General features: G+C 43.4%; 1 protein-coding gene across 1 annotated transcript; it reads left to right on the top strand.

Annotated features, from left to right (window-relative positions):
* Positions 1-184: 184 nt before the first annotated feature.
* On the top strand, positions 185-20830 carry flnbb (filamin B b; the record flags this gene model as incomplete). Its single annotated transcript, XM_083674779.1, has 43 exons — positions 185-518; positions 1010-1258; positions 1458-1555; positions 2251-2368; positions 2794-2931; positions 3225-3351; positions 3574-3710; positions 4114-4307; positions 4647-4760; positions 5157-5300; positions 5556-5934; positions 6231-6342; positions 6521-6681; positions 6879-7046; positions 7147-7270; positions 7644-7807; positions 7925-8048; positions 8144-8298; positions 8578-8701; positions 8871-8995; positions 9081-9204; positions 9298-9461; positions 9562-9685; positions 9909-10072; positions 10777-10900; positions 11014-11177; positions 11251-11374; positions 11461-11608; positions 12468-12657; positions 12992-13239; positions 13400-13489; positions 13755-13857; positions 14406-14546; positions 14947-15075; positions 15333-15506; positions 15839-16042; positions 16431-16583; positions 17111-17230; positions 18131-18397; positions 18504-18641; positions 19016-19132; positions 20202-20363; positions 20643-20830. The coding sequence occupies 43 exons, from the start codon at positions 185-187 to the stop codon at positions 20828-20830; spliced, it is 6849 nt and encodes a 2282-aa protein (XP_083530905.1).
* Positions 20831-20889: the final 59 nt, after the last annotated feature.

The raw sequence follows: 20889 nt of genomic DNA, 5'->3' as shown, positions 1-20889 counted from the left end.
AATAGGGAAAGGGGGGATATTTTGTCCCTCCCCCTCCAGTAGAAACACATGAACTCTGTGAGGTTATGGGTTCTCATATTCCACACCTCGCCCTGCTTTAAAAGCTCCCCAGCAGTACGCGGGGACCAGCAGATCAGATTTTACACAACCAAGACAGGGGGAAACGAGGAGCAGCCAGTGTAGAATGTCTTCCGCTGAGAGGCAGGACTCTCCGGCCGGACACGGCAGGTTTGCAGCCGAGTGTAACCTGGCGGACGACGCCCCGTGGAAGAAGATCCAGAAGAACACCTTCACGCGGTGGTGCAACGAGCACCTGAGGTGTGTGGACGCGGTTATAGACGACCTCCAGTTTGACCTGAAGGACGGCCTGACCCTCATCGCCCTGCTGGAGGTCCTGAGCCATAAGAAGATGTTCAGGAAGTACCACACACGGCCCACCTTCAGACAGATGAGGCTAGATAATGTGTCAGTGGCACTGGAGTTCCTGGAGCAGGAGAACATCAAGCTGGTGTCTATAGGTGAGTGAGGGGTCTAGTGATGTTTACTTTTTCGTGATCAACGTATCTGGTGAGTTTTGTTTTGACAAACAAAAACCCTGAATCACTACACTTATGTTACATTAACAGCTGATTGTCATCCAAACGATCCGTAACATTGTCACGACTTAATTTTAAAAACCCTGTGTAGACTGTCTCAGAGATGAAGCTTATGAAGTAATGTCAGACGTGGGAGAAAAATGTATGTCAAATGTAGATAGACTGAGGTAATAGTATAGACTGAGGTAATAGGATAGACTGAGGTAATAGGATAGACTGAGGTAATAGTATAGACTGAGGTAATAGTACAGACTGAGGTAATAGTATAGACTGAGGTAATAGTACAGTATAGCAATGTCACCACCCTTGTTTCCCCTTATGCTGTGAGCATTTGTGGTTGCATTACAAGTCATTATAACATTTTCCAAAGCACACAGAATAAGTGCATTCAACAAGTGCTGTCTCCCTCACAGACAGTAAGGCCATAGTGGATGGGAACATGAAGCTGATTCTAGGGTTGGTGTGGACCCTGATCCTGCATTACTCCATCTCCTCTCCTTTGCTGGAGGAAGGGGGCCAGGACAAGGCGAAGAAACAGACCCCTGAGCTCAGGCTGCTTGGCTGGATCCAGGACAAGTTGCCCGAGCTTCCCATCACCAACTTCAGCCAGGACTGGCAGAATGGCAAGGCACTGGGAGCACTGGTGGATGGACTGGCCCCAGGTGAACCACTGAGACTATAGGAGATAGGAGACTATCTGTCACACTCCTACTAAGTGAGACACATTTCGGGCGTGTCCAGCCTCCTGCTTGGTTGGGATATACCTGCCATTTGCCACTGTATTCTATAGGCTTACAGTGGCTGGTCTTTAATTTCCCTCACTGTATGTCTCTCTCATGGCTTCTGTCCGTCTGCCTGTAGGCCTGTGCCCTGACTGGGAGAGCTGGGATGAAGTTCACCGTGTGGACAATGCCAGAGAAGCCATGCAGCAGGCTCATGAGTGGCTGGGAGTGCCACAGGTGACATATTACACTGACAAAACCAAAACCACGTTCAGTCAACCACTGTTTGGAATGTGGTAATGTTCTGCACACACCCCCCACCAAGACAACACACCGACACTGACACACACACCCCCGAGGCAGCACATGCACACCCCTAGGGAGAACAGAGGTCTGGCACAGGATGATCAAACCAACGGCCGACTGATTGCTGGCCAGCCCCTACCTGCCGCTTTATCAGCCTAGAGGGAAATGTGGTTTGAAAACAGGAACTCACTCGTAGAACGACGAGAGAACATGCAACATGAGTGAAAAACAGGGTAGAGTGATTGCCCAGGGTACTGTATTTCCCAGTGTTTTTTCTGTAGAATTTAATTAGGGGTTGAGGGGATGGGTGATGACATAGTCAGCTTTGATTTCCTCGAAAGGCCCCTGGGGGAGGGGCCTCACATCCTACCTCAGCGTCACATGTTCTAGCGGTCACCCCAGAACAATTCCCCCGCACCCGTTCACGACGGCTAGCGTCCTTTCTCTACTCTCAGTCACTCTGGAGCGATGACGTCGTGTTTCGCTGGCAGCGTTTTAGATCGCCTCGGTTAGATTGGTTGCCGTGGTGATCGGTGTCGCCTCGTCCCTGCCCTAGAGGGAGAGGAGAGGCCTGCTACAAACGCCACACGGTGCCATTTGCGTCACGTGGGCTATTTTGTGTTCAGGTCATTGCCCCAGAGGAGATTATTGACCCCCGGGTGGACGAGCAGTCCATCATGACCTACCTGTCTATGTTCCCCAAAGCTCAACTGAAACCTGGAGCACCCCTCAAGCCTAAATCAGGTGTGTCTCTCTGCTTTTTATTGTAATATGATTCTGTGGTGTGGTTCTTTGACTTTCGCTGGTTGGTCCTTGATGATGTCATGGATATCACTTTTGATTATCAGAAAGTGCTCATAGGAGAAACAGAAAAGTACCTTTAACTCTTGCTCTTACCCTTCAAACCTAAATCAGGTGTGTTTCTGCTTTGGCTCTCTATTGTAAACACAAAGTGAAACAAAGTCATATCAACTGTATACTTTTTTTTGTCATTTCACCTCAGTGAGATATTGCTTGATTACATCTGTCTACTGTCTACAACAGCCACCGGTTGAGGCCATTTCTGCTCTAGGAGTTGCCTAATGAGCAGGCTGGCACTGTCTATCTATCTAGGTTTTTACACTCCAAAGACAGGCTCCTAGTCCTCATTTGGACGTTGTATGTTTCAGTGACCAAGCCGAAGGCGTGCAGGGCCAGCGGTCGGGGGCTGCAGCCTAAGGGTGTGAGGGTTGGGCAGGTGGCGGACTTTAAGGTGGACACCAGTAGGGCTGGACCTGGGGACCTGGAGGTGCATGTCAAAGGACCCGGTAAGTGATGATTAATACTCTCCTTTTGTCTGTATTCATTCTCTCTCAGTCTACCTACTGGCCTCATCTCACTCATGTACTGTACTGTCTACCTGTTGCACCTGAAGCATGTTGTCCTACTTCTTTTAAACATGCGGTGAATGTTTAAGTGGGTATTGGTTTATGTTGCAGCCTGCAATTCATTCTCTCTGCTGGATATGCTGGTTTTTTTCTGTGAACATCCCTAAGGTGAATTAAGGATCATGCTAAAACTCCCAGATCACTTTGATGTTTGTGTATTTTTTGGGGGGCAGATGGCTTCGATGTACCTGTCAAAGAGAGAGAGGCCATTGGTAATGTACATGACCTTCGGTATCAACCAAACACTGTTGGCAACCACACAGTGGATGTCACATGGGCGGGGAAGCACATCCTCAAGAGGTGAGCACTCTGTGTACTGTAACAGGGAGAGAGAACAGAGAAAGAAACAACAATAATGTCTCCAGAGAGAGAGAGAGAGACAGCAGAGAGGGAGAGTTACTGTGAAGTGGTCCATAAATATGGTTCATACATTTGATCAATGAATGTGGTACAGTAAAACTGTAGGCGCCATTTTGTGTATTGAGCCCATTCAGCTCCGCCTCTCTCTGTATCTGTTGACAGTCCGTTTGAGGTCGGGGTCAGTTTGAAGGCGGGCCCCCAGATGGTCCGGGCGTGGGGCCCTGGACTGAACCGAGGCATGGTGGGAATGTCAGCTGACTTTGTGGTGGAATCGATCACTGCTGATGCAGGGATGTTGGGTAGGTTTGATTGGCTGTTTGATAGTGAGATCACATACAAACTGAAGGAGCGGTTTTTTTATGTTATGTTGGTATTGGGTTTGTTTTGATAGTAGAAACAAATGAATGGAAACCAGTCTCTGACATGTACGGACCTGAACTCACTCTGTTCACATAGGGCACAGTGGCACGGGAGTTTTTCCTTGCCACTTTGCCCTATATTTTTCTCCCCTCTGGCATTTTTTTTCCCTTAGCTTACTTTTGGGAGTCTATGTTTTGGTGTTAGATCATATTGTGTATATTGCTTAGCATTGATTTTGCTCTGATGCACTTTGTGACAATCGTCTATGTAAAAAGTGCCATACAAATACATTTGATTGATCGATTGATTGATTGATCGATTGAAAATTTGATTGATTCACAGGCTTTGCAATCGAGGGTCCCTCTCAGGCCAGGGTTGAGTGTGAGGACCGGGGTGACGGCTGGTGTGATGTGAGGTTCTGGCCCACAGAACCGGGGGAGTACGCTGTGCATGTGGCATGTGACGAGGAGGAGATTGAGGACAGTCCCTTCATGTCCTGTATTATCCCCAATAAGAGGAAGTGCCACCCACACAAGGCGGGTTCCTCCCTCTGCAGGGGCGGCCGTGGCAGTTTGTTCTGCTCTAGTTTGTATTTGGGTCATCTGTGTGTGGCCAGCGATGCAGAAGTCTTGCAGCAGCACTGTAGGCTGATTTGGATTTTACGTGCAGTGTTGTACATGCTATTTATTTACACAGACCCAATTCAAAAATGTTATTTTCTCTCTGGATGTTTGGTCATTGGACATGCATACATGCACACAAGCCATTTCAGGAATTAGAAGTTCATAATATAATATCACCTTCACAGAAAACGGTTGACTGTGACGCATTTCAAATATCTTTTTTTAGATGAGTGTGTATTCTGCTGTTTTCAGGTGAAGGTGTTTGGACCAGGCGTGAGCCAGAGCGCCTGTGTGGTGAACCACACAACAGAGTTCACTGTGGACGCCAGGTTTGCCGGTGACGGATTATTGGGCGTCCTTGCTCGAGTAAGAGACGCTGATAGAATACAGCAGGAATACTGCATAGATGGGCCTCTGAACACCATCACTGATAGGATTATCATATGAACGCAGACATGCCCATTCTACAAATTATATGATCTCACTTTACCACAAAGAATTGTATATGTATTATAAATGTATAATGTAAATTGTAATAAATTGTAATAACATGTTCTTGAAGAGAACATGTTATTACAATTTATTACAATTTACATTATACATTTATAATACATACATAAGCTGTAAACTATTGTAATAACACTGGCAATACCTAAGTACTGTATAGTTTTACAGTTTACAGCTTACAGCTTATGTATAGTTTACAGCTTATGTACCGTAAAGTAAAACCAATGATAGATGTATACTTCCTCTAACCCATAGAGCATTGATGGAGACCCCGTCAATGTGGAGGTGATTCGTAAAGAGACTGGTCTCTACACCTGCTACTACACACCTGCCGTCCTGGGAACACTCACCATCTTTGTCACCTGGGGAGGACTCAGTGTCCCTGGCAGTCCTTATAGAGTAAGTCCTCTTAGAATAGAACGCTGAAATGCTCAAACCCATTTAGTAACAAGACAACATTTCAATCAAAACAAATCTCTGCCATGCGTGACTTCAGACACTTTTAAGGGAGTAAAAAAATGTCAATATGTTTTGAATTTAAGAGATGATAATTGTTATTCAATAAGAATAATTGGAATATGAACCATACCGTACTGCATAATGTTTCTCGAGTCTTGCTTTTCTTTTTGTGTGAAAAGGTTGTTTTTGTTTTAGGTGACCCCTTGCAGAGTTAGAATTGACACAGACCTCCAGAGGCCTCCAGACCCTTCCAAGGTGGTGGTGTCGGGGCCAGGGCTGAGGAGGGGTAAAGTGGGGGAGCCGTGTGTGGTGAATATAGACTGTGCCCTGGCTGGGCTGGGGGAGTTGTCTGCAGAAGCAGTGTCTCACTTGGGCACCAGGGCCACGGCCAAGGTGAGGGAAAACAAAGATGGCACCTACACAGTGGTCTACGTGCCCCTCACCGCTGGGGTATACACTCTCCGGCTGAAGTATGGAGGGGAGGTGGTGGCCAACTTCCCCTCTGAGGTGGTGGTGGATCCAGCTGTTTACACCAGCCAGGTGCAAGTGTGTGGGGCCGGAGTTGACAGAGAAGGTGGAGTGAACTTGTTTTTCTTGTCAAGTCAATCTGTCATTACACTGAATAGAAGTACACAACCCAACGAAGCGCCTGAGGCAGAGTAGCTGCAACAACAACAATAGAATGTAATAGACCACATATAAACATCAACATCATCTATAGAATGTAATAGATCACATATAAACATCAACATCAACAATAGAATGTAATAGAGGATAATAGCTTGTAGCAGAGGTAAAGGGTACTCAGTGGGTTATGCACTGGAGGCAGTGTTGTCTTTGTGATGTACTGAATAATGTATCCTCTGACAGGAGATCTGACTAGCTTTGAGGGAGGATGTGACCCTGCCAGAGTATTTGCCAATGGTGTAGGACTCCTGCAGGGCCTGACAGGGCAGTGCAACAGTTTTACTATTACAACCAGGTGAGACAGCCTCATGTTAGGGTTACAGTACCGCACAATACAATTACATTACCTTATTTTCTTGGCTTCTTATTTCTCAGACTCCTTTGTTACAACTACTCTGAAAAGCCTAGATCGGGGAAAGTTATATGATAGCCACAGTAGTTTAAGACTGTTCTCTCTTTTGACTTATTCACAGGGGTGCTGGAGCAGGAGGCTTGGCCATTACTGTGGAAGGCCCTTCAGATGCTAAGGTTTCCTGCACAGAGAATCAAGATGGCCGCTATGATGTACAGTATATGCCCAGTGTGCCAGGGCTCTATGACATCACCATCACCTATGGAGGAGAACACATTCTAGGCAAGCCTCTATAAACTGGGAATATGTTCGTGGTTTGTGTCTTTGATGCCCTTTCTGTGTTTGTAATTTTCTTCCAATAAACCTCAGGAGCACCGGTGGCTTCACAATACAAATTAGATCAATACATGTTTTGAATGTTATATTTGGTGGTGATATTTTCAGAAAATTATCGCATTTTGTTTGCATTTATCAATCAGGAAGCCCTTTCAAAGTACCTGTGAAGGATGCCTGTGATGTCAGGGAGATTGAAGTGTCTGGTCCAGGCTTGGAGTCAGGAGTCTGTGCTCAGATACCTCAGATCTTCACCATTGACTGCAGTACGACTGGAGAGCCCCCAGAGTCTGTGGCTGTTATGACACCTAGTGGTGAGTCTTAAAATAATGTCAAGATTATGTATCAATAATCTTTCCACAAATTGTAGTTATTAAGATTCTTACATAATTATTTTCTTATTCAACCGACCAGGTAAGATAGAGCTTTTGGAGGTGACAGACAATGGGAATGGGACATACTCAGTGGCCTACTCCCCTTCCATGGAAGGCGCTCATTCCCTGGTGGTCAAATATGCATCTGAGGAGGCATTTTCCAGGTAACACATCAGGGAGTTTTTAGAAATATCAGGTGCAGGTTTGCTGTTTTCAAGAGATATTTCAGGTTGCCTGCAGATATTGGTGTGAATGATGCCATCATCTACCTGCTACACAGAGCTCACTCCCATCTATCTATCTATCCATCTATCTATCTATCTATCTATCTATCTATCTATCTATCTATCTATCTATCTATCTATCTATCTATCTATCTATCTATCTATCCATCTATCTATCTATCTATCTCTGTATCTATCTATCTATCTATCTATCTATCTATCTATGCTCAGTCAAAGATCAGTTCTATGTACATTTTGTTTTCAGGTAGTCTTGTTTTAGGAGCACAGCCTGAATTTCTTATTCATGTTGTAGTCCCTTCAACTTCAATGTGAAACCCACTAATAAAGCCAGCAAGTTGAAGGTCTCTGGTCCAGGCTTGGAGTCAGGAGTCTGTGCTAAAATACCTCAGACTTTCACCATTGACTGTAGTAAAACTGAAGAGGCCCTAGAGTCTGTGGCTGTTGTGACACCCAGTGGTGAGTATTTGTGGATTTTAAGCCAATTAATGAATGTCCATTGAATTCTTGATTTTTACCATATCTTTCCTATTTTGAGTGGAGATGACTTCTCTACTTTGTTGTTTATTTAACCAGGTAAGATGGAGCTTGTAGAGGTGACAGACAACGGAGATGGGACATACTCAGTGGTCTACTCTCCCTCTTTAGAAGGTTCTCACTCCCTGGTGGTGAAATATGCTGATGAAGATGATTTTGGCAGGTAAATGTATATATTTAAGGGGCTTCAAGGATTGTGTGCTATGAATCTGGAGTGTGGTTGTTCTCCTCTTGACATAGATTGTTCATGTTTCATAGTCCCATCCAATTCCAAGTGCTGCCCAGTAATGAAGCCAACAAGTTGAAGGTCTCTGGTCCAGGCTTGGAGTCAGGAGTCTGTGCTCAGATACCTCAGATCTTTACCATTGAGACTGGAGAGGCTCCAGAGTCTGTGGCTGTTATGACACCTAGTGGTGAGTAATGAGTATATGTTTTTGGGTTGATTTCTTGCAATCTGGGAAGGTTACATCTAAAGGTTTACATTTTTCAGTTTTTAATATAAAAATATATGCCATTTAGCTGACGCTTTTATCCAAAGCGACTTACATGCAATGAGTGTATACATTTTTCAGTATATATGGTCCCAGTGGGAATCAAACCCACAATCTAAGCGTTGTTAGCGCCATGCTCTACCGACTGAGCCATAGAGGGCCATGTTTTTGAATGCTGTGTTGTACTTTTCATATATCCAGGTAAGATGGAGCTTGCGGAGGTAACAGACAATGGAGATGGAACATACTCAATGGTCTACTCTCCTTCTATGGAGGGGGCTCACTCCCTGGTGGTGAAATATGCTGATGAAGACGAGTTTTGCAGGTAAAGTCCTGAGTCAGCTTTTTAAAAGGCTAGGGAGGCTATTTTATAGTTTGCTATATTTCTTTGGTTGTTTTGAATTGATTTTGACTTGATTGACTGGTATACAATTTATTTTCTATGCCTTTTACAGTCCATTCCAGTTCCAAATGTTGTCAACTGATTCCAGCAGAAAGTTGGGAGTACCTGTTCCCAGCTTGGAGTCAGGAGTTTGTGTTAAAACCCCTCAGATCTTCACCATTGACTGCAGTAAGACTGGAGAGGCTCCAGAGTCTGTGGCTGTTGTGACACCCAGTGGTAAGTATGATGTTAATCTGACGTTTACAGTAGCTAGCCCATCGTTTTCCTTGACTGCTTTTTATTTTTAATTTCATATATCCAGGTAAGATGGAGGTTGTGGATCTGACAGACAATGGGGACGGGACATACTCAGTGACCTACTCCCCTTCCATGGACGGTGCTCACTTTGTCATGGTTAAATATGCTGATGAAGATGAGTTTTGCAAGTAAGACCTCAAGGGGCATTTCTTCCCTTACACTAACAATAAACCTATACTGTATATTTGTCTATGGTGACATGCATATTCACTGTATTCCAGTCTCTCTAACTTTGAAGTGCTACCTACTAATGAAGCCAACAAGTTGAAGGTCTCTGGTCCCGGCTTGGAGTCAGGAGTCTGTGCTCAGATACCTCAGACCTTCACCATTGACTGCAGTAAGACTGGAGAGGCTCCAGAGTCTGTGGCTGTTATGACACCTTGTGGTAGGTAGGCCGAGGTATCTTCCTCAATGAATACAATGTATCTGGTTGGTTGTTGTTTTTGTTATGACATTAGATTAGATTATTTACAACATCTAACCAGGTAAGATGGAGCTTGCGGAGGTGACAGACAATGGGGATGGAACATACTCAATGGTCTACTCTCCTTCTATGGAGGGGGCTCACTCCCTGGTGGTCAAATATGCTGATGAAGATAAGTTTTGCAGGTAAGAAGGTTCTGTATGCTAGAATATTATAGATATATATAGATATAGATAGATAGATAGATAGATAGATAGATAGATAGATAGATAGATAGATAGATAGATAGATAGATATAGTATATGCTCACTCAAAGACCAGTTGCATAATTATAATTTGTTTAGGTAATCTTTATCTTTTAAAAGCACAATCTTTATTATTTCCCGTTCATGTTCCATTATGTTGTAGTCCCTTCAACTTCAATGTGAAACCCACTAATGAAGCCAACAAGTTGAAGGTCTCTGGTCCAGGCTTGGAGTCAGGAGTCTGTGTTCAGATACCTCAGACCTTCCCCATTGACTGCAGTAAGACTGGAGAGGCCCCAGAGTCTGTGGCTGTTATGACACCTAGTGGTGAGTGTGTGTTTTTGAGTTGATTTTTAGCTGGGGTGTTGGGTTAAAACTGGGTCCTGTTTTGTGTGTGTTTGTAGGAGGGGTATCCTCTAATGATGATGATTTCTCATAAAGCTGCACATTTTCATATTGTATGCATATGTATGTGTTTATAGATCTCCTTTCATATAACCAGGTAAGATGGAGGTTGTGGAGTTGACAGACAATGAGGATGGGACATACTCAGTGACCTACTCCCCTTCCATGGACGGTGCTCACTCTGTCATGGTTAAGTATGCTGATGAAGATGAGTTTTGCAGGTGTGGACCCCAATGTTCAAAATATTAAATGTGAATGAATTTTCATGAATTGGAAACTTCCCTTATACTAACTACCTTCTGCTTTTCTCTATGGTGACGTGCCTATTCACTATATTCCAGTCTCTCCAACTTCCAAGTGCTACCCACAAATGATTCCAACAAGTTGAAGGTCTCTGGTCCAGGTTTGGAGTCAGGAGTCTGTGTTAAAACCCCTCAGACCTTCACCATTGACTGCAGTAAGACTGGAGAGGCTCCAGAGTCTGTGGCTGTCATAACACCAATCGGTGGGTATATGGTTTTTGCTTTTATCAACCGACATTGATTCAGTTTTTGTTTGTGTCTTTCATTCCTGCCCAGTTCATTCATTCCCTTTCATTTTTGTTGTTGATGTTTTTATATTCCTAGGTAAGATAGAGCTTGTGAAGGTGAAAGACAATGGAGATGGGACATATTCATTAACCTACTCCCCTTCCATGGAAGGGTGTCATTCCCTGGTGGTAAAATATGCTGATGTAGATGAGTTCTGCAGGTAGGAACTGGGGGGCATTTTGAAGGGTTTCAAGAGCACACGTTTTGTTTTAAATCTGGAATTAAGTGGTTAGTTCACTTTCTCTTTTGTCTTTTATGTTGAATGTTTAAAAGTCCAATACAGTTCCAAGTGCTGCCCACTATTGATGCCAACAAGTTGAAGGTCTCTGGTCCAGGCTTGGAGTCAGGAGTTTGTGCCAAAGTTCCTCAGATCTTCACCATTGACTGCAGTAAGACTGGAGAGGCTCCAGAGTCTGTTGCTCTTCTGATGCCGACTGGTGAGTGGTGCTGCTTATGAATCATTCTGTGGCTATGGACTGTGGATACTAATTTCTACTTATATCTTTTTAGGTAAGATGGAGCTTGCGGAGGTGACAGACAACGGGGATGGAACATACTCAGTGGCCTACTCTCCCTCCATGGAGGGGGCCCACTCTCTGATTGTCAGATATGCAAATGAAGATGAGTTTTGTAGGTAAGATACCTGAGGGAAATGTAATGAAATTAACATTTCAAAGACATTGTTTTTGCATTCATTTTAATATTTAAATTTGTTTCCAGGCCCTTCCGTGTGCTGTCCTCTCATGATGCCAGTAAAGTATGTGTCAGTGGACCAGGCCTGGTCTCTAGTCTACCTGCCAGCCTACCTACACAATTCACCATCGACGTCACGGAGGCAGGGGAAGGTCAATTATCAGTGGGGCTTTGTGTAAGTTATGAAATGAGAGGGCAACGATTTATGTTTCTTTCAACATAGAAATCATATGGTTGACCCCCCCCCCCTCCCCTGTTGATCAATTTGAACTCAGTTAGATTATAGAATTGAAGACATTGTGGTGGAATTCCACGTTAAAATACTTTGAAATAAAATGCCAAAGACTAGAGCTGGTGGTTTATTCAGAGACTTCTATTCACAAATAATAAAAGCCGAACCGGTTTGCAAAGTAGTTCTCGTTTCAAATTGCATTCAAATCTAGGTTACCGCCCTCAAATGCAAATCATTCAGTTCCTATACCGTGTCACAGTCTGGTTTCCCCTCCCGTTCCTAAAGATAGTTCCCGAGTTACTTCACATTGGTGCTTAGCTCATGGATTCATTACTGTGATCCTAGTGTCTGGTTCTGATGACCTTTTCTTCACCTACCAACTGCAGTGTTTATTAGAGTCTTCATAAATCTTCACTCTCTCTCTCCCTTATCCTTACTTTCTCACGGAATAAGTGTATCTGGTTTCCATAACCTACTCTGAGCTTCTTTGTCCTGTCTACATGGAATGTCCACAACTGGTTATATATACATCTCCCTTCACTTCTTATTTGCTATATCCTGTTTTCTCATGCCCTGGTCCTCTGCTTTCTCCGAGCTTTGCTCCGCCCATGTAACCTCTAAGAACCTCTTCACTTCACTCCCCTCACAAATCAACCTCTGGCCCCCTTCGTTCTCATTCCCTCTCTACCTCAACCTTTCCTCTGTGGAATCAGGAATCTTTATTTTCTATAGAAATGTACCATAACATTTTTCCTCAGCATAATTTTTCCACAACAACATTTTTGCCACTGTTTAATTTCAGGATGCAGAGGGGAGATCGAAAAGACTCAGCATCCATGACAATCAGGATGGGACCCATCTGGTGTCCTACGTCCCCGGCAAAGCGGGCGACTACCAGATTACCATCGAATACGGAGGTGATGAGATCCCCACTTCACCATACCATGTCAGAGCCATCACAACGGGGGATGCTGACAAGTGTATAGTTACAGGTAAAAAAAATATATATATATACGCTGCTGTTTTGAAAGCTGATTGACAATGTATTCTTTATGATCCCTCTTGTACTAAAGAAGGGTGTTCTTTGTATTCCTCAATGACTACAACCCTTCCCATAACCCTCCTCTTAGTTTGAAATTCACCCTCCAATTCAAATCTCCACTACAGAGACTACCTCACTGGTTATAAATCAATTGATAAGCTAATAATAAATGGGTGGTGCCTGTATAGCCCGATTGGTTTTCATTACATTGATTGATTATTAAGCTACATTTGCACCCTTTGAATGAGCTGAACACCTTGGACCCCTGCCCCCCCATCACTCAGGTCCTGGGTTAGGTTCCATCATCAGTGCTGGGGAGGAGATTTGCTTCGTGGTGAACACCCAGTCTGCAGGGCTGGGGAAGGTCTTGTGTTTCGTGCTGACCCCAGATGGGATCGAGGTGGAGGCGGATGTTATTGAGAAGGAGGATGGGACCTTTGTCATCTGCTATACTGCCTCTCAGCCAGGGAACTACATCATATCAGCAGGTTTTGGAGGGGAGATTCTATTCACCAGTCCCTTTAAGGTCATGGTGAGAAACTCATTCATTATTCATATGAATTTCCCCCTTTTTTAAATAGCAAAGGTTATAACTGGGTTATATCACTGGAAATCTGTTCCTGTATGTGTCTCTTTAATGGAATTTTATTGTGTTTTATTGTGTGTGTTCTATCTGTTGTGTGTGTGGCCAGGCACCAGACAATGACTTGGACTCAAGATGTTTTGGGCAGCAGTCCAACTGGAAGCAAAAAGCTTCTCTCAGAGATGGCCCCGAGCCACTGGTATGGAATCTCTTCTCTTCTCAGAGGAGGAAATGTGTGCAGCTTCAGAACAGTCTTCCTAAAGTCTTTTAGAACGGTCTTTCTCTTCCACTGGCTAATATGAAAAGGAAAGGAGTGCAGCTTCCAAATGATGATGGATGGTGGAGCCTCCCACCCTCCATCTAGCCCCTTCTGTACAATTCTTTTTTCTAGATCTTTATTGAAACTCAACCGGGCAGAACTGTTATTATCGGCCTCTCACCATCGTTTATCATTCCCTCCACAGATAGGCCACGGCTCTCACATTCCCCTCAGCAGCGTGAACTCCACCGGTCTGATGCCGTTTGACATTGTTATAGCCTCTGGCTTGACACAGGGAGAGATCAGGGGTGAGAATCTAACCACCGCGTCTACATTTACATTCACATTTACATTTACATTCACATTCACATTCACATTCACATTTACATACATTTACATTTACATTTACATTCACATTCACATTCACATTCACATTTACATACATTTACATTCACATTTACATACATTTACATTTATATTCACATTTACATTTATATTCACATTTACATTCACATTTACATACATTTACATTTATATTCACATTTACATTTACATTCACATTTACATTTACATTTACATTTATGGCATTTAGCATCTACATTGTCTACATTGTTTACCTTTTCACTGATATCATTTGGATTTTATTTACCTGAAATACGTCAGAATCAGAATCAGAATCAGAATCAGAATTCTTTTATTTGGCCAAGTATATTTGCACATACAGGAAATTGACTTGGTGAGGTTGGTGCATGGGACATAAAAAACAAATAGGTACTGTATATGTACTGTACATACTGTACAAGAGCCTATTCTTATCAGTTGTTTTAACCAGGTGCTCTAAAATCCTTTGTCTTAGGTGAAGTGAGCATGCCGTCAGGGAGCATGGCCCAAGCGGAGGTCATTGACAACAGAGATGGCACGATCACTCTGATATACGATCCTACGGAGGAAGGCCTGCATCAGATGCACATCAGCGTCAATGGCACTGCTGTCCCGGGTAAGACTGTAAAACGAATAAGCTCACAGCCCTCTCGGTTTAAGTCAAAGTCAAAGTCAAAGTGGCTTTAATGTCAATTCTTCACATGTCAAGACATACAAAGGAATCGAGAGGACGTTTCTCACTCTCCCACGGTGAGACAGATAAAGTGCCCAGGCACAACAGATAAGACATACTAAAGTAAAACATTCAATAAAAATAATTTAAACAGTGCAAAAAGAACAGTCAGTAAAGACAGTAAATAGCAGCCAAATACTGTGTATTTGGCTAAACATCCTTGATTGCACAATACAAAAATGTATATTTTGTAACAACATCTTTGTATACATGTGCAGTGATGTGAACTTGCGAAGTCATTGGCAACGAAAATTCAGTTTGTGACCAAAAACCTGCATTTCAGAGAGCCCTCTCCAGTTCTATGTGAACAACGCCAGCAACACTGACCAGATGGCACATGGTCCAGGCCTAGTCTATGCCATTGCCAACAAGATTGCAGCCTTCACCATCTTCAACAAAGACTCAACTCTAGGTAAGAGCTCCCACAGTAGGAAAAGACAGGGATTTGCTTCGGAACCAACAAAGAAGCAACTACATTACGCACCAAGCCAATACATAACAATAAGTAACATCATTGTGTTTATAATTTGTGTGATTCTGATGCTTTAACACATTACCTACTTGCTATTTCATGTAAATACAGGACATTCTATAAAAAAAAAAAAAAAACTGATGTAATACCTCATCAATACATCAAAACTGATGTAATACCCTTGCTTTGATTCCCAGGTGAACTGGACATTGCCCTAGAGGGTCCATCTACAGCAGAGATTCGCTGCCTGAACAACAGAGATGGAACCTGCACTGTCACCTACCTGCCCACTGTGCCTGGTGACTACAGCATCCTGGTTCGCCACGACAATGAGCACATCACTGGCAGTCCCTTTAATGCAAGGGTTGCTGGTGAGCAGCAGCATCTGGAATTCAGTGATCCATATTGTTGTGACATTTAGCTTATAATAATAATACACTTCATTTCTATATGACCTTTTTCAAACAGTGTTACAAAGTGCTTTACAAATAGATAAAACAGATATGCAAATGAAACAAAAATATAAGTAGAAACAGTAAAACACAGACACATTAAAAAGTATGCCACTTTTTCAATAAATTGCACAAATACAGTTCATTACAAGGAACTATTAGATCTAAATTACATGAAGAGTGAGTTCAGTGATCACGTCATGAATGAGAACGTTCTCCAACTGTGGTTTCCCTCTTTGTCTGCTGCGCAGGCATTTCATTCATCCCCAAAGATGTCGGAGAGCATCCAGTAAGCGTCATGAAGGACGGTCGGCATGTGGGCCACAGTCCGATCCCTCTCACCATCAGCCCGCTAGAGATCGGGGATGCAAGCAGGGTCAAGGTGTTCGGTCCAGGGCTAGCGACGGGACAGACCTTGGAGGTGTCAGACTTTGTGGTGGATACACGGGAAGCAGGCGAGTCATAAATCACCCCCAATACCACTAAAGCTAAAAATATATTTAATTTTAATTACCCCCAATACCACTAAAGCTAAAAATATATTTAATTTTAATCACCCCCAATACCACTAAAGCTAAAAATATATTTAATTTTAATTACCCCCAATACCACTAAAGCTAAAAATATATTTAATTTTAATTACCCCCAATACCACCTAAGCTAAAAATATATTTAATTTTAATTATCCCCCAATACCACCTAAGCTAAAAATATATTTTTTAAAGGCACTGAATTTATATTTGCTTTAATAAAACAGTAATGTTCCATTTAAATCACTACATTCCATTCAAATGTTTACAGTTTGTATTGCATAACTGACATATAGCCTAACACTGTGCGCAGGCTATGGAGGTCTGACCTTAGCCATCGAGGGCCCCAGTAACGTCGAGATCCAGACAAAGGAGCTGGAGGATGGACACTGCGGGGTCTCCTTCTGCCCAATGGAAGCTGGAGCCTACACCGTCTCAGTGAAATTTGCAGAGGATCACGTGCCTGGTAGCTGTGGACAAACTTAGAAAATAGGGCAAACAGATGACCTTCCTACTAATGCCCCACATTTACAAAGTCCTTGTTAGAAATAATCCTACATGTACTTCACTTCTCTAAGGTGCTTTGTTTGAAGAAATGTGTCAAAAGTAGTGATGCTCACAAACTATCAGTGTAACAAACTGGTATAGCAGACAATAGCTAAACACTGGAATATATTGATATACGTAGATGACATACAGTGCACTAATACATTTGGGATTGAGTGGTGAAGCCTGTTCTCCAGTCTAAGTAAATTAATTTAATCTTGTTTAAAAGTAGCTTGCTGTATTTCACTGTGGCTATCCTGCCTTAAGCTCTGGGACCTGGTTTCTGTTGAAAGCTATCTGTTTTAACTGTCCCATTACTTACACAGGGCACTGTAAGTAATTGACATTCATATCTTATAAACCCCTTCCAAAACATTCAACTAAACTACCATCAGCTTTATGATTTCAAAAGTTTAACATTTTAATGATGTCTCTTGTTTTCACCAGGGAGCCCATTCACAGCGGAGGTGACAAAGAGAGGCCGTGTGAGAGAGAGCATCACCCACCACCAAGCTGCCACCATCGCCAGCGTAGGGAACGTATGTGGGATTAACCTCAAAATACCAGGTAGAGGAGCCTTCTGGCTTAGTCCATTTGTTACATGTCAAACATACACATCTTATTAGTACAAGAAAGATATACAGTATATCAATATCTTATTGTATAGTATAGATATACAGTACAGCAGTGGAGGATGGTGGAGGTAAAAATCGTAGGACGGGCTCATTGTAATGCATGGAATGAGGAATGGTATCAAATGCATGGAATGGAATGAGGAATGGTATCCTACCATTCCTCATTCCATTCCATTTTACATTTTTTACATTTATGGCATTTAGCAGACGCCTTTATCCAAAGCGACGTACAACAAATACATTTGTTTAAATCATCTATCCAACAGTCATCATAAGAGAAAATAATCAATGCTCACACCAGGGGCCATTGGCAGTCGTAATGCCAGTAGGCTATTATTATTTTTTTTTTAATATATATATATATTTTATTAGCAGGAGAGAACTTGTACAGGGGGGTAACAGGGGAGAAGAGGTCTCGGGGTTAGTATAGGGGGGGGTAGTGAGGGTGAAGTGGTCTTTAGGAGGGACTGTTAAGATGTAGCTTGAAGAGATGGGTTTTCAATCTACGGCGGAAGATCGGAAGTGACTCTGCAGTCCTGACCGTTGTGGGAAGCTCATTCCACCAGCGGGGCGCCAGGACAGTGAAAAGCCGTGACTGTGACATTCCATGCATTACAATGAGCCCGTCCTCCGATTTCTACCTCCACCAGCCTCCACTACTATACAGATATCCATCACATCTAGACAGAGATCTTGGGTGTATGTATATCTCCTACTGCCGTTTATTGCGCTTCATGATGATGTTAACTACATTGAAACATACTCCAGTGAGTTATCTTTTTCTAATTAGTCACTGAGCTAACCGGTGTGAGCGCTGTCTACCGTTGTGTAGGTGTCGACTCCCAACACATATCTGCACAGGTGTCCAGTCCCTCAGGAGTCACAGAAGAAGCGGAGGTCACCACCGCAGGAAATAACATCTACTCTGTGAGCTTCGTGCCCAGAGAGACGGGTGTCCATGTTGTTAGTGTGAGGTACAGAGGCCAGCAAATCCCAGGAAGCCCTTACCAATATACTGTGGGCCCGCTTGGAGAGGGTGGACCAGAGACGGTGCATGCATGGGGACTGGGGCTGCAGAGTGCTGAAGCAAGTGTCCCAGGTAAAGTGAAACAATATGTTCCCTCCGCTTGTGCAAGAGCATGCATCCTTGCTTGTGTGCGCACCCATGTACTCACTGTTTTTAAAGCATTTTTTCTTCTGTGCAGCTGATTTCAGTATCTGGGCTCGAGAGGCTGGTGCAGGTGAGCTGTCAGTCACAATGGAGGGTCCCGGCAGGGCTGAGCTCTGCTTTGAGGACAGGGAAGATGGCTCCTGTGGGATCTCCTACATCGCTCAGGAACCAGGTACAGACCCACTGGCCCCCCCATCCACATTCACTCCTGCCGCCTATTATGGACAGTAACTTGTATAATGCATACCATCATGGTTTTAAATATATTGTTATTTGTTTGCCATTGTTTCATTCTACATGCTGAACCTCTTTTGAATTGTCATTCCCTTCATAGCGATGTGCAGTGTCGTTATGGAAACTAATAATATTATATGCCATTTAGCTGATGCTTTTATCCAAAGCGACTTACATTGCAGTGAGTGCATACATTTCAGTATATATGGTCCCAGCAGGAATCAAACCCACAACCTAAGCATTGTTAGCGCCATGCTCTACCAACTGAGCCACAGAGGACCACAAAAACTACAATTGTTGCTGTTCCTGTAGGTGACTATGAGGTGTCAGTCAAGTTCAATGATGAGCACGTTCGGGACAGTCCATTCCCAGTGCCAGTGTATACCCCTGCAGGTGAGGCAGTGGAGGATGGACAGGCCAAAGCAGCAGGTATCAATCAGCATGGTTGTGTTATGGTAGTTTACTTCTTTCTCAAATACGTAGGGGTAGCTAAGCACTCTGATAAACTGTTACTGGATTTTGACATTAAATACAGTGCCCTGCGTAAGTAATTGGACAGTGAAGCATTTGGAAAGTTTGGATTTGAAATCAAGAGATAGAGGAGAAAGACAGGAAGGTAAGGAGGAGAGGGTATGTCAGCAGGGCATGAGCCGGATACCAACCCAGGCCGACATGGGTATATGTGTGCACTGTAGGCCGTGGTGCCAGACGGCAGCAGCAGAATGTATTCTGAAGTGTACAGAAACATCTTGTCTGCTCGAGTACAAACATATGCCTCCAGATTGTATGGCACTTCATAATACAGTAAGACAATTACCCGAAACATACTGCTACGTATATCAATGAGGGATTTTTCAATTTCTTGACTGGCCAAGTCAATCTTCAGATTTAAATCCAATTTAACAAGCATTTCATTTCCTGATGATAAGATTTTAGGCAAAAATACCTCAAAGCAAACAGCTGAAGATGGCTGCAGTACAGGCCTGGCAGAGCATCACCAGAGAAGACGTTTAGCGTCTGCTGGTGTCATTGGTTCGTAGGCTTCAGGCAATTATTGCATGCAAAGGATTGTCGACCAAATACTAAACATGAGCGCTTAATTTGGACATTTCATGAATCTGCCCCATCACTTTTGGGTTCCCTTGAAACAGGGGGACTATGCGTAAAAAGTTTTGTAACTTCTGAATGGTGAAACCAATATGTATACAAATACCATCAAATAATGGATGATAATCTCTACGTTAACTGTAAATTTGTAATTGTTGGATTTCAAATTTTGGAGTTTAGAGCCAAAAGAAGAAAAAAAAATGCTTCACTGTCCCATTACTTACACAGGGCACTGTATATGGCAATTTTAAGTGGCCATTTAAATTGCCTCACTATACGCTATTGCTTTGATTCAGTACATCCCAATGAGTGCTTTACAAATTTTTACTATCGAGTGCTTGATTCTTTACTCAGGAATAGCTTTTTCATGAAAGTGTTTGACCTATTACAGGTCATCCTCTGAGGGGATTATCAGATGGATGCAGGACTTCCCCATCCCCGTTGTGGCCCTCCTTCCTGTCTGACGCCTCTAAGGCTGTCAGAAGTGGCCCAGGCCTGAGAGAGGCCTGTGTAGGGAAGACAAATGTCTTCACCGTCGACTGCAGTAAAGCTGGTGAGTCTATAGAAACAAAGAGTCGGGACAGAGACACAAGATTGTATCACTCGGTATCCCTCTGTTTGGACAACCTCAACCTCCACATGCACACATTGGTCAAAGTGTATTTAGACTTGAATGAAACCTAAGCGAAAATGTCAAAACCTGTCACACTTGTTTGGAGGACGTAGTTGTTACACAGTGATAACATATATAATATTTAATGTTGCTCTCTCTGTGACACCCTACAACATGCAGTCGGTGTAACCTTCGGACTGATCTTGTCGTTTCTCTCAGGTACAAACCTGCTCCTGGTGGGTATGCACGGGCCTACCGTCCCTTGCCAGGAGGTGTCAATCAAACACCTTGGCAACAATCGCTATGACGTCAGCTACATCGTAAAGGAGAGGGGCAGCTACATATTAGCAGTGAAGTGGGGGGAGGACCATATCCCAGGGTCTCCTTTCCATGTCGTTGTAGCATGAAGAGCCATGAACATGCAGTAGATTTAACCTTCGGACTGATCTTGTCTTTTCTCGCAGGT

Source organism: Argentina silus (assembly GCF_951799395.1).
Source record: "Argentina silus genome assembly, chromosome: 8".
Lineage (NCBI taxonomy): Eukaryota > Metazoa > Chordata > Actinopteri > Argentiniformes > Argentinidae > Argentina > Argentina silus.
Note: the sequence above shows the minus strand (reverse complement) of the source record. Positions and strands in the feature narration are given on the sequence as shown.